The sequence below is a fragment of the Cucumis sativus genome, chromosome 5 (genome assembly GCF_000004075.3).
Source record: "Cucumis sativus cultivar 9930 chromosome 5, Cucumber_9930_V3, whole genome shotgun sequence".
Taxonomy (NCBI): Eukaryota; Viridiplantae; Streptophyta; class Magnoliopsida; order Cucurbitales; family Cucurbitaceae; genus Cucumis; species Cucumis sativus.
In genome coordinates, this window is record NC_026659.2 from 24,999,139 (window position 1) to 25,016,832 (window position 17,694).

Here is a 17,694-nt window from a genome sequence, read left to right on the forward strand (position 1 = left end):
CAAAATTTAAGATTTAAAATAGAACTTAAATTTAATTATAAATATAACCAGATATATTATTAATAGACTCGTTTGAAAATACATATCTACTAGTGATATTTTCTATCACCGATAAACTCTCGATGCAATATGATCTATTATCTAAAATTTGATTTTTTGACAAAACCATCATTAAACCGACTATATTTTTTTTAGTAAGTTTAGTAAATCCTTCAAACTGTTCTACCATCAAGTATTAAAAAGTCAATTGGTTTAACTTTTTAAAAATGATTTTGAAATTTACGAATTAAATTTTTTTCAAAACTAACACCAATCCATCCAATCTCACTCTCCTACTGCCAATCAACTTTGGTTGGGTCCGTCAACTCCATTTTTCATTCTATTACATTCACTCCTAATTTATAGGTCCAATATTTTTTTATAATAACAACATTTAAATTTTTTTGCAAATATAGCAAAACTATCGCGGATAGATTTGTATGATTTATCAATGATAGACCAATATTTACAACATGGTCTATCGGTGATAGACTTCTATCACCGATAGAATCTGACAAATTTTGCTATATTTACAATTTTTTAAAGATGTTACTATATACTTAATTGTCGTTAAATTTGTCGTTATTCTAAATTTTTTATATTTTTAGAAAATTAAACTGTCTAATTGTTATTATTTAAAGATGAAGAATATAATTACTACACAGAGGTGTGGTTTTTGAAATTTGCACTAAAATTTGTGTACTAAATAATTATTTAAAAAATAGAAAAGGAATTGTTGCTTCGTCGACCTCCATAATCTGACCAAAGCATTGATGAAAACATTAGAGCCGCACTATACATCAAATTTAATACCAAACAAAATCCATCCAAATCCATTGCCATATACTCATTGGTGCAATTCAATTCCTCTTTATAATTTTTACAACTTTTTTCTTTCCACTCCTCAACTTGTTTCAATATAAACAATTAATCTTTTTAATTTTGTTTATCATTTATCATTTCCAATTCATTCCATATAATCATTTCCCATAAAAATCACAAAAGTTTTAAAAAAATGAACACAAACTAGCTCATGTGTTACCTAAATATTAACTAATTATTATATGTCAAGTTTAATTAACATTGTTAACATAGGAACATTAGTGATTTTGTTATAGGTTAAAAGCCTAAACCATTGTACCAATGTTTTAACAATTCATCAATTTTGTAGTTCTTATTCACTCAAACAAAATATCACTTGTTGAATAACCCATTAGTAACGTTTATGTGTTGGTTGGGGTTTACAAGCACTCGAGTGCAATTTAAAAATCGTCAAAGTAAATTTAACTTGGCAATAATTGACATCCATTCTCACCTCTAAAAGTTAAAGGTTCGTTCTTCCAAAATCTCTACAGTTATTGTACTAAAGGCCTTCAACAACGTGATGAACCATTGCATACTCTTATAATCCAATGTTAAATAAAAGAAAAAAAAATCAATTTAAAAATTTAAACTAATGAACTGGTTAAGACATCTATATTTAGTAATTATCTCGAACAACATATAATATTTAATATTTGTACAAAAATTGGTTAAATTGAAAATACTAATGTTTATAATATGGAGATAAATTTTATGGATTTGTATAAATTGTATTTATATTTATAGCAAAACTGTTGAAAATATTTACAAAAAAAAAATATAATTTAATATTCTATGGGTGTCTATTAATAAGAAATTTAAAATTTTACTATATCAAAATTCATTTTTCTATATTTAATATTTAATATTTGTACAAAAATTGGTTAAATTGAAAATACTAATGTTTATAATATGGAGATAAATTTTATGAATTTGTATAAATTTTATTTATGTTTACAGCAAAACGGTTGAAAATATTTACAAAAAAAAATATATAACAAAATTTAATATTCTATCGGTGTCTATTAATAAGAAATTTAAAATTTTCCTATATCAAAATTCATTTTTCTATATTTGAAAATGGGAAGTTTATGTTTTTCTTCTTATTTTGATTGGAAATCCTAAACTAATATTGATTGATAATTGTGTAAGTGGGATGATGATTGAATTAATGTTGGAGAATACATAGGAATAGGAATAAGAATATGAATATATGAAGAATACAAAGGATTTCACTAAGGAGAGGGCAAGTGGGTTGTCCATACAGAGAGATAAGGGGTTTGATTTATGGAGCACTAACACAGTGATATGCCACTTGGTGTGGAAGCAATTTTTAAGTGCTTGTGGTCAAAATAGGATGGGGTTGGAAATGGACCACTCCAAAATGATAAATCACTTCACCTAACTAACTATACCTTATTATTACATAATATATATGTATATATTTAACCTCTAATTAAAGAAAAAGTCTGACCTTTTCAACTCATTTAGAGTCGACCTACATTTATCGGTTATTACGATTCACACGTGAAGTGGATTGATTCTAGTCAACTTTTATTACGTCTCTTTATATTTAGATTTAATGTCATAATCTTTACTTTTTTTAAAAAAATAATTCTTATGTTTTGATTTTTTCAAGTAAAAAAAAGTAGTTTAAAAATGGACAAAATAGAAAGTGAAAAGTAATTCATTTTAGAAATTTTGAGATAGACCTAGTATGAGAAGGTAAGACATTAGTAACAAAGTTACGTTGATAGTTGACGAAAAGAATGTCGTAAATAGAGAGACATTTATTCGAATCAACCTAAATTTGTTCCTCATTAGTGTAGGTTTTATATAATTTAGGAATTGGTTTCTCGTTAGAAGTGAGATTATGTTCGCTTCAAGAGCCTTTGTAATACCCTTATACGAAGATAATAGCTTATGCATAGTCTAGAAAATTGAACCAAAAGAAAAAGGAAAAGAACTTTCACGGTAAACATAATAGTGTCACTAATCGAATCATGAACAATGACTCCAATCTGACATCCATTAAGAAGAATGCCACGACACAATTCAAATTGAAGTCATTTCATTTTTTAGATATCTATGTCATTTTATAAGTTATTGCAAAACGTACTAATTTTTTTCCAAAACAATTTATTTTTTAACTTAATTAAACGCTTGATAATGTATTTTAAACACATCTTTTGTTTTACATCTATATACTCACATAAACCATCTTAATTCAATTCAGATCGTGACATATGTTTATATTTCTTGAAAAGTATTTGATTATATGGATAGTAAACTGTTTGAAAAATCATCATTATCTAAAATTAAAATATTATAACAATATAGAGTAGTCAGGAAGACTACTTGATCTATTTTGAATTTAGTTTCTATTTTGTCTCTCTATTTCAAAATCTAATACATTAGTCTTCCAAAATTTAGTAATACTCAATTTCATAATCTCGCCGTTAATTTAACAAATGGATGACTAAACTAATATTGAACCAAACTAAATTTAAATACCAATTTTGATTGCCAAAAATAAACATCTTAAATAACTCTCTTTTTTACCCATGATTGGATGCATTATTTCAAAGAGAGAAATGGGTAGCAAATCAAGCCAGCATTAGATGCACTAGCATAGACATGATGTTTGGTCCAACTCGGAAAATGATGGATTTTTTATTTTCTTTTTTTTAAATAGAAAAAAAAATGGTTGAATTGTTGATTAGAATTTGGAATAGATTGAATGATATGGATATGTTTCTAATGTATGGTTTATTTAATTTAATTATATCATAATGTATCTTTCAACATGTCACGTAATTAATTTTTAAAAAAATTATTAACATTATTGTACACACAAATTATTTTGCTTCAAAATTAATGAATTCCTCCTCTAAATGTTTTGCTTCATTTTTTGTCTTTAAATTTAATTAGAAAAAGTTAGAGACGTTGATATGGAGAAAAATATTAATTTATTTCTTCTTCCTCTCTTCGATGGTGACAGAATGGTCGACGTTGATGATGGTTCCTCCAGCTACTCCTATGCTGCTGGTTGACTCAGATCGATCGATTGGTATAGGAAACAGCCTCTGCGAACTCCATGGCCACTATAAAATCCTTGCCTTACTATACTGTTCTACGAAAGAGGAGTGTTTAGATGTGAATCATAGTAAGGAAAGTAGAATGTGGAATAGTGATGTGGTGTATTCCATAGTTTTGATGGTGAAAAGTTAGAACAAAACGTAGAATTAAAATAAAAAACTTTATTGGGTGTTTGATCAAGGGAGGGGTTGTGGTTTCTGATGGTAATAAATGGCTAGGGAGAATGTGATGATTGTTGAAACAAATGGCTATGGAGAGGGTACACTTGGACTTTTAATTCCCATCGGGATTGTTCTAAAATAAATGGTAATGGAGATAACGAAAGAGAGGCAACAAGGAGGGAGAGAGGATGAAGAAAGAGGGTAAGAAGGAGGAAGGAATTAAAAGATTAAAATATAATTTTCCATGTCATCAACATCCTATAACTTTTTTTATATTAAATTTAAGGTTTTTGTTAGAGGGACCAATTTTGAAAAAATATTGAACTTAAATATAAAATATTAAATTTTGGTTAGTCTGCAATCTTCAATTTTATAACAATTTTGGGTAACAACTTAGTCTTATTTAATTAGAACATGAATACGAGGATTTAGTGGAATTTATTGTATAAATAAATTAATAAACTAATTAGAGACTCGATAAATTTATAAAATGTAATTTCTACTTCATAACATATTAAAAATTGAAATAGTTTTTTCATGAGTAAACTGTTAAAAATTTGAAAATATAAATACTAAACTGTTGATATCAAAGTTCAAAGACTAAATTCATAACCAAACTGAATGTACATGATTACTTTCCATTAAAATCTATAAATAAAAGTACTGAAAGTAACACATTAAAATCTACAAATAAAAGTATTAAAAAAGTCAAATAGTAAAAGTTTATGTAAATAGTTATAATCTTTTAAATTTTATTTTAATAATCAATGACAAAATTGATGAAGAAAAATATTGATAATTAAATTAGTGTCGAGATAATCTACTATTTCCACCTACGTGACATTTTTACTTTGGATTGCCACGTTAGTGGAAGGAAATTATGTACATCTTATATCTTAGTTCGATTCATTCCAACACGTTTTTTTTTCTCTTCGTTTTCAAATTAACATTTGTTTTTTTTATAATTCTTCATCTTTTAACTAAAATTTTTCTTTTTAATATATAACTTATACAAATTTTAAGTTAAAATCTATGTTTTTAAATGCTTTTTTATAATTTATTTTAAACATGGTTTATGGAGTACCTCAGCATTTTGTTTATGTTTATAAAACAATAAAATCAAAACAAAATATTAGTCAAATTATATTTAAAAAAAAAAACACACATCTCAACACAAACCCACGTCCATAGATAAAAAAAAAAAAAGAATAATTTAGTCGGAAATTGAACCCAAGACATACGTTAAGACACTCACCATATTGTTAAAAAAATAATTATACCAATGACTTCTTTAAAACTGACGTAATAACAACCTTTATACATCTTAGTTGAAAATGGTAGACCAGGTCACAATTGTTAGAAAAATTGCATTATATGACAAAAATATTTAGAAAAAAGTAACTCATACCAATTTTTTTACATATTGTAAATTTGGCAAACTTAACGATAATCTGCTTTTAAACTTGCTATTTTTTTACAAATTAAAAAAGGTAAGTCACATGAAGTCTTTTATCATAATTTTTTTCTTTTGCTATTTTTACAATTTTTTCCAAAAACGACTATCATGATTTCATTTCAATTTTATCAATATTTTTTACTTTGCTCTATTTTATCATTTATTTATATTCAATATATATATATTTTTTGTCTTTTTTATTTTTCTTTAATAATATAAGTAAGAAGTAGGAAGCCGACCTCGAGCACCACGTCATTTCCAGATCTTGTGTGGCTTTCCTTTGTCATTCTCGGTGTAAACGACACGTGTCCTCAAGAGAATGTAAGAATGCGATATTTTTTCTTCAGGAAATCAGGAGAGACTTTTGGATGAAATAATTCAATTCTCAAAAAAAGAAAAGAAAAACAAATGAATAATCCAAAAGACGCTGAAGTTCATAAATTCAACTCGTTATATGGAAGATAAAAAAAAAAAAAAAATCGGACGTGTAAAGCCACGTGGGGACGAAGATCCCTCCGAGAATTACTCGTTGACAACGTGTACACAGATGGGGAAAAGGATTCCAGCTTGGAAATTAATATAAAATGAGGGGGACATTTGAAGTCCATTTCTGTTTCTTTAAATCAATCAATATAATTATTAGTTATTAGTTATTAATTATTAATTTTATTATTGTTTTAGTTTTCAAAATTTAAATTGTTCATCCACATTGGGAGGGAGGAGTGAGTAAGGTTTGTATTAAGTGATACTATTTTTTTTCCCCTTCTTTTTGAACTTGACCACGCCATTAACGGATCTGGTAGCCGACATGCCAAAGTCGGTCACTGTCGGCCGAGGAATTCATTATTTAATTTTAAAATCGTCTCTCTCTTTTCTTTTTCTTTTTCATATTTCTCTATGAAATGATGGTTATGGAGTTCTTCAAATCTTTAGAATAATCCAATTCATTATGAATGTTTTAAGGTTTTGGTTTCGTTCGTTTTTATTTTGGTGGAAAATGGTTGTCATTTTGGCTTTATTATCATTAAAAAAAATAGGACTTCTCACTCTTTCAAAACCTATTGATGAGAGTGTCGTAATAGTAATTCAATCTAGTACGAGAGAAATTATTGATTCGCACAATTAGTTATTGCGCTTGGTTGAAAATAGAAGCGACACATTGCTTGATTATTGATCAACAGTAAGAGCATTTCGACTACCTTCTAAATTGAGTCTATTAATACAATCAAAACCATATGTTACGTTGCATAATTGAAATTAAAATAAGATTTTTATAATGGTAGAATATTAAAAATATTTAAAAATCTAAAAAAAAAATCAAATTTTATAAAGGGTGCGTATATTACTATCAAACCTACTCATAAATATTTATAAAAGTCCATCGTTATAAATATTTGGGTATAATATAAAATTTTGATATATTTTTATTATATTTGAAAATGTCCCTAGAAAAAATTAAATAATATATATATAATAAACAAATAAACATTTGAATTCTACCGACCATTGCAAACATTTAAAACATATAATTAAACAAATAATTTTCTCTGTCCAAAGTTTTGAAAAAGAATAGGTAGGTTTGGATCTTAGATTTTCAAAAAGTATTATTTCAACTTTCAAAATTTAACGATAAAAACGTTTTTGGTCTCTACTTTTAAAATGAAAAAGTTTATATTTTCAAAATCTTAACGTATATGACAACATTATAGTAAAATTGTAAGTATATCAAAATATGATAAAGTCTATCAATAATAGAAGTTTATCACTAATAAATTATTTTACAAATAATAATATATCAGTGATAGAAATCTATCACTTTGTTACACTTACATGTTTTTCAAAATATTTTTGTATATTAAATTGTAATTTACAAAATTACTATTCATTATAATTAATCTTTACAAAATAAATATATTTAGTTTTAAAATCAATCTAACAATTCAAACTATAGAAGAAGGGACAATAGAGATGCATATAATATTGCATGTTACTGCAATTGACGTTAGAATAATTTGTACTAACTATTATAACCTACAATAAATTATAATGTTACTATTTCAAATCATTCTCTCTCGATTGCATTGTTTATATCATGTGTACCACTTACTGCCTATCCTCCCTCCCATTATTTGTTAACCCAGTTCATTTATGTATTAAACACATAAATTAGAAATAATACGCCATATATTTTTTAAAAAACTTTTAAACTATATTTTATAAGTTGGACTATTTTTTTCGTCGCTAACCTAATATTTTGATTCATCATTGATGTCAATGTGAACATAATTCCATTGACATGAATTCGAACTATATCAATCTAAAGCGAAAGTGATGTTGTTACTATTGAATTAAACTTATTTTTATGTAAATATACACATATAGTAATAAGATATTTAATTTAAAAAATACAGATCATTCATGTCAATCTCATCATAAAATAATTGAATTCATCCATTGCAACCACTGCTATTAAATAAAATGACATTGCGTGATTTAAATTTTAAATCACAGCTAAATCCAAAGAAGTAACTTAATAAAAACCGAACCATTAATTAAAAATAATCACTAGCTAGGCTTCATTATTTATAGTACCTTGTATTATGTTTCAAATTAATTCTCTGTATCAAGTATAATCTTACCAAACTTATAATTAAATGTAGTTCAATAACCCAGATACGATCGTGGTACATTATTGTTTCAAATTTATGACTCCATAAATCAATTATAAAAGAAATATAAAAAAGAAAGGTTAAAATGTCATACATTCATTTTTTTTCAAGTTCAGTGTAATTTTAACTTCTATAAATTTTTTATTATTGATCTTTTAAATTTTTTGTTTATTTAAAAAAAAAAACACTTTCACTAACAACTTTGAAAGCATAATTTTCAATGTTATACGTTTTTTAAATGATAAAAATTATATTTAGCAGGTGGGAATGAAAATTAGTTTTAGTTAATTAAATTTAAGATTTATTGGAAATATAGTAAAATAAACAAACTTCAAAGTATATTATATAAAACTGTGTGTTTTCTTGTTTTTTTTATAAAAGAAATCATTTCTCTAGTTAATTTAACACACCCTTACCTTTAATACGATAAATTTATTATTATTTTTTTAATGTTTAATAAATCCAACTATTTATAAGTTAAAGATTTCTGCCATATTTATAGTTTAGTTAAATATTCATATAAATTTATTAATAATAAAAGTTTATACAAATCTATTAGAGATAAATACTAATAGTGACCGATAAGAATCTATCATTGATATTATCGACAATTAAATGTTATACCAGTGGGACATTTTTCTATTTTTGTAATGAGTCTTGACATATTTTTGATATGTGAGTTTTCTTAAAAGGAAAATGTATTTTTTTGAATTCGTAGAAAGTAAAATATTTAATGTTAAATGGTTTTGTTGGTGGTAGGAACGTAAATAGTTGGTCAAAATTATTTATTTACTTTTTGTCTTTTTTGTTTATATTTATTTTTAAATGGCAGAAATCCGAGACCCGATGGATGCGATTTTTTAAAAAGAATATTACGGAATCATCCCCAACACCAACAGGCAGAGGCAGCCACATCCGAAAGGGTAAAAGAGGAAAATCCTTTATTTATTAAAATCCTGCTAATAAACAAACTGGAATTTCAAAATTAAAAAACTATTTTTTTAATTATTTTTTTCATAATAGTCACTTGCCACTCACGCCCAACTCTCTCCTCTCAAATCTTACAAACAAAGAAATTTTCTTTTCTTTGAGTTGATATTGCGCTTTCGAATAAACTCTCTCTTTCAACAATTTCACCCTCCGATTTGATGCATCAACTGCAATGAAACTCTACAGATGATTCACCAGTGTTTAAGCTTCTCCTTCATTCTTCTTCTTTTATTGCTTTTTTATGAAGCCTCCTTGGTCGATTTCTTCTGGTAATTTCCAATCTTGAATCTCTCATTATTGCTTCTGATTTGGTATTTGTTATTGTTTTTTTTTTTTGTTGATTTTGGAGTATTGGGTTTTCGTTCCTTGAATCTTTATGAAAATGGAAGGTTAGTTGCTGTTTGGGTTATTTCCGCTTGGGATTTCTGGTTAGGGTGTCCTTTTCAAATCGATTTAAAAAATTATTTTCAATGAAGGGAGACGGGACGAAATTGGAAGTGGTTTCGGGTGCTTGGGATTTAGGTGGGAATATGAATGGACGGTTAGTATTCATGTGGGAGTAATATGATATTACTTGGTTTTAGTTGAGGAATAATGAGTATATTCATTCAATGACTTATGTTTGAAATTGGAAATTTCTAGATTTGATTTGTTTTCATTGAAGAACTCTCTAATGGGTATTTTAGGGATATGTTTTAATATTTGAATATTTGTATTGTTAATTGAAGTTTCAACTGCCCGTTTTTTTCTTTTTTTTTGCCATTTTATTCAGAGTCTTTTATCTTTTTTGGCAACTCAGATGACATAGATTTTCCTTGATGAGCATAAAATTATGGATGTTCCCGAGGTTGAAGAAATATTTTTTGCTGCCGGTGATGCCAAGGTATGAGCTGAAATATATTTTCTGCCTCTTATATATGGTTTCAAATGAGTATTGATGATATTGTAACTTCCTGGTGGCCTTAAGCCCGTTTTCTTTTGGTACGTTTATACATTGGCAGGTTTATTACTAAAAATAAATACATGAATAAGAAAAGAAAGAAAAAGAACGTTGATGTGTTTGTTCTGCATAATAATTTCAAGAAGACCTCCTATGACTTTTTTCTATGTTCAACTCACAGAAGTTATGAACTCTTGGCTTGTAGCCACTACTACCTGTTATAGTAAGTAACTGTTTTCATTTGAGACAGAAGATTTTTCAGTTTCTAACTAAGCACTTTTTGTTAACTCAAAATTTTGTAGAAATCAAACTGTATACGTAATTTTAGTGGCGTGATGTAATCTGGTTTATATGCTTGGTTGTGACTGGGGTGGTTGAATGTGTGAGGAGTTAAGTTTCCTTGTAAGTTAGTAGTTAATAAGTTGAATTCTTAAGTTGTAATACTTTATGTTTTGTAATGAATGTTGCAACCATTTAAATAGTATACCGGCAGTCAAAATACTTTAGTGTAGTGATATCTGTTTCTACCAGATGCATATTATCTTTCTCTGGTGTGAATTATTTATTTTCCTCACATTTTCAGTTACATGGAGAAATGTACAAGAAACTCGCTGCAATTTATGGCCAAGTTATGTCAATTTTCCCTTCCTTGGAAGCAGCACGACCTAGAAGCAAAACTGGTATCCAGGCTTTATGTTCATTACATGTAGCTCTTGAGAAGGCTAAGAACACTCTTCGGCATTGCTCAGAATCCAGTAAACTCTACTTGGTATGGCTTGACAATTACCATTACTCCAACAATTCTCTTATACAACTTCTAGTTTTAATCACAAGGAATAGCCAACTAATGTATAAAACTATTATGCTCTACTTCCTTTTTCTTTGTCTAAGTCACTATGGATGCCCTGTGTATGGGTTTGCATTTGTATGACAGGCAATAACTGGAGATGCTGTTCAAGCCAAATTTGAAAAGGCAAGATGTTCTCTTGAAGTTAGTCTTATATGCGTTGAAGATATTGTTTCACAATCAATTGGATTTCAGGTGAAGATTGCTCTGTTTCATTTCTTGTTTTCCTTTCTCTTGCCATGCTTTTGACTGAACCTGTCTCCTGACATGATTATGGTGATTAGAATGCTGTTCAAATCCATTTCATTGGGCAGAGTTCTGGAAGCAGCATAGTGAAAGTTCATAATTTTGATTTTGAAAGAAGCTTAATCTCGATTTGTTATTCATTCTTCCTTTATTAGATCACATAATGAACTCAATCACGTCAAACCTCAGTCACTTTGATCATTTACATTTGGAATATGCTAAAAAGTCCTAAAAGGCTTAGAGATGAATTTTAGTATGATCATAACTGTGTATCTTGTGTTTTGTTTTGGTTCAAATTTACGGTATCATCAATGGCTTATGTAAATGGTACTTTTTCCAGATTCAGCAGATAGTGAACGAACTCAAGGACACTGTTTTCTTACTTGACCCACTTGAAAAACAAGTTGGTGATGATATCATTGCATTACTCTTGCAAGAAAGAAAATTTGATGATTCCAATGGTCACAATGAGCTGGAGCATTTTCATCAGGCTGCCACAAAACTTGGAATTACCTCCTCCAAAGCAGCCCTCACAGAGAGGAGAGCTCTTAAGAGGCTCATAGAACGAGCTCGCTTAGAAGAAGACAAGCGAAAGGAATCGATTGTAGCTTACCTTTTGCATCTAATGAGGAAGTATTCTAAGTTATTTAGAAGTGAGTTGACAGATGACAATGACTCACAGAGTGGGTCAACTCCTTGTTCTCCTACTGTTCGGTGTTCTCTTGAGGATAATGGAATTGCAGCAAATGGTCAAGTCTTTGAACAGCAGCTTTCAAAGCTTAGTTCTTTCAATTTCAAGCCAAATTATAGGATATCAGGGCAGATGCCTCTACCACCTGAGGAGTTAAGGTGTCCAATATCATTGCAGCTTATGTACGACCCTGTCATAATTGATTCTGGGCAAACATATGAAAGGATCTGTATAGAGAAGTGGTTCAGCGATGGTCATAAAACCTGCCCGAAGACTCAACAGAGACTCTCCCACCTGTCTTTGACACCTAATTACTCTGTCAAGGGTCTCATTGCTAGTTGGTGTGAACATAACGGAGTTCCAATCTTGGATGGCCCCCCAAAGTCACTTGATCTGAATTATTGGAGGCTTGCATTGTCTGATTCTGAATCTGGAAAATCACGATCTGCGGATAATGTTGGCTCTAACACGTTGAAGGAAGTTAAGGTAGTTCCTTTGGAGGAAAGTGGAACAATTAAGGATGCTGAAGGAAATGAAGCAGATGATCATACGTACATGGAGGAGACATCAGATTTTATTACAATTGAGAGTTGTGTAAATTTTATGGCAGTATTGACTGCAGAAGGAGATTTGAGAAAGAAATGTAAGGTTGTGGAGCAAATAAGACTTTCATTGAAGGATGACGATGAAGCTCGAATTTTGATGGGAGCCAATGGCTTTGCTGAAGCACTTATGGACTTCCTAACTTTAGCTCTTATTGAAGAAAATAGTGATGCTCAGGAAACTGGAGCCATGGCTCTCTTCAATCTTTCTGTCAACAACAACAGGTCTGTACTGTTTATCTAATCCTACATTTGAAATGAAAGTACATTTCGGCCATGCGGTGGACTGGATAGCGGTCAATCTAGCATCTTATATGAATAATTGTCTGCATATTTCATGTTTATGCCGAGGAAATCATGGTGGAATCACATGTAATTGAATTTCTTGTGACTTGCATCATGCATGTCAATTATTATCATTTCATCATATTTCTCGCTTCTAATGATGGAGTCTGGTAATAGTTTTTTTCTTTTCAAATTTAATCATTCGGGATATAAAATTGGTAAGAATTTATTGGATGATTGGTTACTGGTTGAACTCCTGGTCCCTCTCTCTCTCTCTCTATTGTGAATTGATGGCTTAAACTGTCCAATAAGTATAACATAGTTGTGATTTGTAAATTTCATCAGAAACAGGGAAATGATGATAGCAGCAGGCGTAATCTCGTTGTTGGAGAACATGATTTTGAAATCCAATTTACATGGACCTGCAACAGCTCTATATCTGAATCTTTCCTGCCTAGAAGATGCTAAACCAATCATTAGTTCGAGTACAGCGGTTCCTTTCCTGATCCAGCTGCTTACTAGTAATGACGAATCCCAAACTAAGCTCGATGCACTTCATACCCTTTATAACCTTTCAACCACACCTTCCATCATTCCTATTCTTCTTTCCACTGGTATTGTTGGCGGACTTCAATCTTTCCTCACATCGCCCAGTGACAGCATATGGACAGAGACTTCCTTAGCTATCTTAATGAACTTAGCTTCAAGCAAGTTAGGGATAGAAGAAATAACTTCAGCCCCGGAGCTTATAAGTGGATTAGCAGCCATTGTTGATGCTGGGGAACGTGCTGAACGGGAGCAAGCGGTATCATGCTTGTTGGTTTTGTGTAGAGGGAGTGAAAAATGCAGTCAAATGGTGTTACAGGAAGGAGTTATTCCAGGATTGGTTGCGATTACGGTAAACGGGACTTCGAGAGGGAAAGTAAAAGCGCAAAAACTTCTGATGTTGTTTAGGGAGCAGAGGCAAAAAGATACTGATATCACTCAACAGCGAGATGGAAATAGTGACACAGCCATGGCTGCTCCAGATCCTAAGCCACTATGCAAATCAGTGTCGAAGAAAAAGATGGGGAAAGCGCTAAGCTTTTTTGCGAAGAGCAAACGATTTTCACTATACCAATGTTGAGCTCATCGTCCTTGTAAATGCTGCTGTATCATATGTATGTATATTTCCTTTTTGTTCCACTGGTTTCTTATCCCTATCAAGTGTAAACCACTCTTAGTTTGGTTTCTTGGTTAGTTTTTTCTTTTTCTAATAGGACTAGAAATGTACAGGTTTCTGTAATTAATGATTTCTTATCATTTTCTCCATTTTTTGAGTAGAACATGTTTATGTAAAAAAGACACAATTTTTTAGTTTACTTATCACCTCTCTTGCTATGCCATGACAGATTTTGTGCTTTATTGATTTGATTAGGTTTGGTCTTTTAGTATTTGAAGAATACTAAAATGTATTGGTTCAGATTGGTTTTGTATTGGAAAAAACTAACCAAAAACAACAAAAACGAAGGTAATATATAACCCTAAACCCAAATATTGAGTATTAGTGATACAAACATTCATTCACGATTCATTGTCGTCCTCATCTGTTTCGCCTTCTTTTGTTTACCTTTCTCTCCTTTAAATCTTCTTCCTCAATATCTTGAATACTCTTACCATCGACCTTTGCAATCACTTCAGAATTACACTCTTTCTCCATCTTCTTCCTCTTCTTGTTGTTGATGAATTCAGTGACAGATTCAAGTACCACATCAGCATCCTCACTTTTCATGAGCTCTTCTGCATTTTCTGCAGGTGTGACCTCCACCTCCATTATAAGGTCTTGGATTTCTTTGAAACGTCGATGGTGATTTATTTGCAAATAATTAGAGGCTAAAGTTTCGAATCCAGAAGGAGTCAAGTAAGTGAGGTGGACGTGCATGTCCATGCGTCCAGGTCTTAGCAATGCAGGATCCAATTTTTCCTTATGGTTCGTTGTGAAAACTATTATTCTTGCATCCCCCAACTTGACCATAAATCATCTATCACGTTTAATACTCCAGATAAAGTCAACTGCATTTTTTCAACATAAACACAAAATGTTGGTTAAAAGTTTAAAAAGTTAATTTCAATTACAACACTGCCAAAAATATTTATAAATATACTTAAATATTGTGAATTTCTTTTTTTATGTTTTGGTTTATTTTACTATATTTGAATATAACACTTTTTCATTTTCAAATTCTGACTTTTATATAATATTAGTGAAAACTAGCTAGAGGTAACTCTTGTTAGTCTTTGGAGAACATGTTTGTTTTCAAGTTATTTCTTGTATAAATGTTTTAATTTTTAAGACAATTTTAAAAAAAATACTCTTTTAAAGATAGAGAAATTATCAAAAATAGCAAATTTGAGAAAATATTTACAATATATAACAAAAAATTTTAAATTCTGTTACATTGATAGACGTTGATGTGTGATATTGATAGAAATTAATAGAAGTCTATCAATTTTTATCGTTCATAGAATCCAAAATTGATAAATATTTTAATTCATTTTGTTACTTTTAACAATGAATTTTAAAAGTATATTTTTTTAAGTTTATAAAGTTAGCTTTTGATTTTAAGGATTTGTTTGGATTAACTAGAGATATTTTTTTTCTTTCAAAAACTCATTTTGATTTAATTTCTTTCTTTTCTTAAAAAAATATACTTAATAATGGAATAGACACTTCTATCCTAGATTTATTGTTCGTGATAAAATACATTAATAGATGTTTATCAATTTTTTCATTAATAGATTCGAAAATTATAATATAGTTTACAAAATACTTTAATTTGTTTTGTAACATCTTAAAATTTGAATTATTTTTTATCAAAACTTTTTTGATAAAAAAAATAGTAAATTTGATAAAATAATTAAACTATACCAAAATTAAATTTTAGATTATGTGAATATGAAATATTGGTTAGATATTAGTTTCACATTGACAGTCAGAATAATTTTTTTAATATTTTAATTTATTTTACTATTTAAAAAATGATTGTATTACCATAATTCATAATTAATAAATTATGCTGTTCCAAATTTGGGTGTGAAACAAATTGGCTCACCTGGCTGTCACCGCCGTCACGTCTGCCATTGGTACGGTCCTGAAGCTCAGCACTGCAATCAATATCCTCAATCACAATAATGGACCTATCAGCAGTGGACAACAGCCATTGTTCTAAGCGTCGAGTTATTCCGAACACTGGTAAGCTCCAAATCATAAATATTAAACTTCAAATAATCGGCCATGGCCGCCACCAAGCTCGATTTCCCTGTTCCTGGTGGCCCATAAAGAAGGTACCCTCTTTTCCAAGCCTTCCCAATTCTCTTATAAAATTCCCTTCTCCTCACAAACCTATCCAAATCATCCATCAATTCCTTCTTCTTCTTCAAATCCATAGCCAAATTCCCAAAGCTACAACTATTCTGCAAAACAATCGAATCCTCATTCGCATGTCTTATCATTAGCGCATAAAGCTTCACCACTCTGTTTTCTTCCTCTATCGCTTTTGCTCTTTCCATGATGAACGGAAGGTAAATCTTCATTACCGAGTCTTTATTCTTCTTGTTGAAGCTCATTTGGTAATGCCGTTTTTCAAATGTTTCCGTTGTTTGAGCAGGAATATCAGAATCGAAATTCATGATCTGTTTTTCTGTAGAAATCATTTCCCAGGCGATTTCGATCCCTTCGAATTCTTCAATTAGTAATTCGCCTTTGTTGATTTTGAACGTTACATTGGTTTCACCTGGAGCCTTGAAAGCCTTGAGATTCTTAAGAGATCGGGAGATTTTTGTAGAGAGGTACGTTTCGGATGCTGTGTAAAGCTCGTTAATGGCGATTCCGTTGTTCTCTTCGATAATGATAAGGATTTGAGACGAGATTGAACTGAAAATGGGAGTTGAATTTGAAGGAGATTTGGTCACGGAGTTTTTGGGGGATGATACGGGAGATGATTGATTGGGTTTCGGAGATCAATGTCCGAACCACCATTGTAGAAGCGGCGAAGGAAGTGTAAACTGTGAAAACAGAGGATGTTGATGGCATTTTAGTTAGAAACGACATTTTGAAATTTGGAATTTGGTGGGAAACTTTTTAGGGTTTGGGGTTTATAAGGAGAAGAAGGAGGGATTTGCTTGGGGAGGAAGATTTAGGATTTGATTGGTTTTGTTTAAAGTGATGAAACGACGACATTTTTGTGGAATTTTTGTAGTCTTCTTTGACAAGCGAGCTAAGACTAAAGCTTCTCTTACAACTTAGAGGTGATCCCAATTTTTATTAGCAATTTTTACCTTTGAAAAAAGTTTCAACAAAATTGTGGGGAAATTTGTACAAAATAATCTAAAAGTTTGTATGATTCATCTCTTTCTAAACACTTGTTTATCACCAAATACCACTTTTACGTAAGTACTTTTTTTTGTATATATTTTTCCTTTTCCTCCGAGGACAACAAAACAAAAATTAGAACTCATTTAAAATTAAAGATGCTTAAAATTTCTACAAGAACGAGTGATCATTTAGTTAAAACAAAGTTGTGTATAATCAAAATATTTGTCAACATGAGTCTAGCTCAACTAGCATCTATTTGTTCATGAGAACAAGATGTCTCGTGTTCAGAGACATACCCTACTACTTGTTATATTTAAAAAGACCTTTTTAAAAAAAGTGATTGTTGACATCAACGTGCGCAATCCCTTAGACGACAAGAGAAGAAGAGGGCAATCACACGATGAGAGGGGATATAATGAGAAGAAAATAATGTTCTTCTTTTCAAAGTTGAGGT

The 17,694-nt window shown here is 30.0% G+C and overlaps 1 protein-coding gene and 1 pseudogene across 2 annotated transcripts; one reads left to right on the forward strand and one right to left on the reverse strand.

Annotated features, from left to right (window-relative positions):
• The first annotated feature begins 9,311 nt into the window (after positions 1-9,311).
• LOC101210079 (U-box domain-containing protein 45) lies at positions 9,312-14,266 on the forward strand. 2 transcript variants are annotated; one of them, XM_004135260.3, is made up of 6 exons: positions 9,312-9,544; positions 10,075-10,158; positions 10,799-10,984; positions 11,150-11,257; positions 11,649-12,826; positions 13,232-14,266. In XM_004135260.3, the coding sequence occupies exons 2-6, from the start codon at positions 10,108-10,110 to the stop codon at positions 14,010-14,012; spliced, it is 2,304 nt and encodes a 767-aa protein (XP_004135308.1). In that variant the 5' UTR covers positions 9,312-9,544; positions 10,075-10,107; the 3' UTR covers positions 14,013-14,266. The 2 variants fall into 2 exon arrangements, with proteins under 2 accessions (XP_004135308.1, XP_031741795.1); XM_031885935.1 differs by lacking the exons at positions 9,312-9,544; positions 10,075-10,158 and adding an exon at positions 10,420-10,438.
• A 72-nt stretch (positions 14,267-14,338) lies between these two features.
• On the reverse strand, positions 14,339-17,031 carry LOC101220262 (annotated as a pseudogene).
• Positions 17,032-17,694: the final 663 nt, after the last annotated feature.

What these genes read in the sequence shown, in the direction of transcription:
- LOC101210079 (XM_004135260.3), top strand. Translation starts at nt 10,108, where the DNA reads ATGGATGTTCCCGAGGTTGAAGAAATATTTTTTGCTGCCGGTGATGCC. An exon ending in AATCCAGTAAACTCTACTTG is followed by an intron (nt 10,985 to 11,149) that starts GTATGGCTTGAC and finishes TTTGTATGACAG; the next exon opens with GCAATAACTGGAGATGCTGT. An exon ending in CACAATCAATTGGATTTCAG is followed by an intron (nt 11,258 to 11,648) that starts GTGAAGATTGCT and finishes TACTTTTTCCAG; the next exon opens with ATTCAGCAGATAGTGAACGA.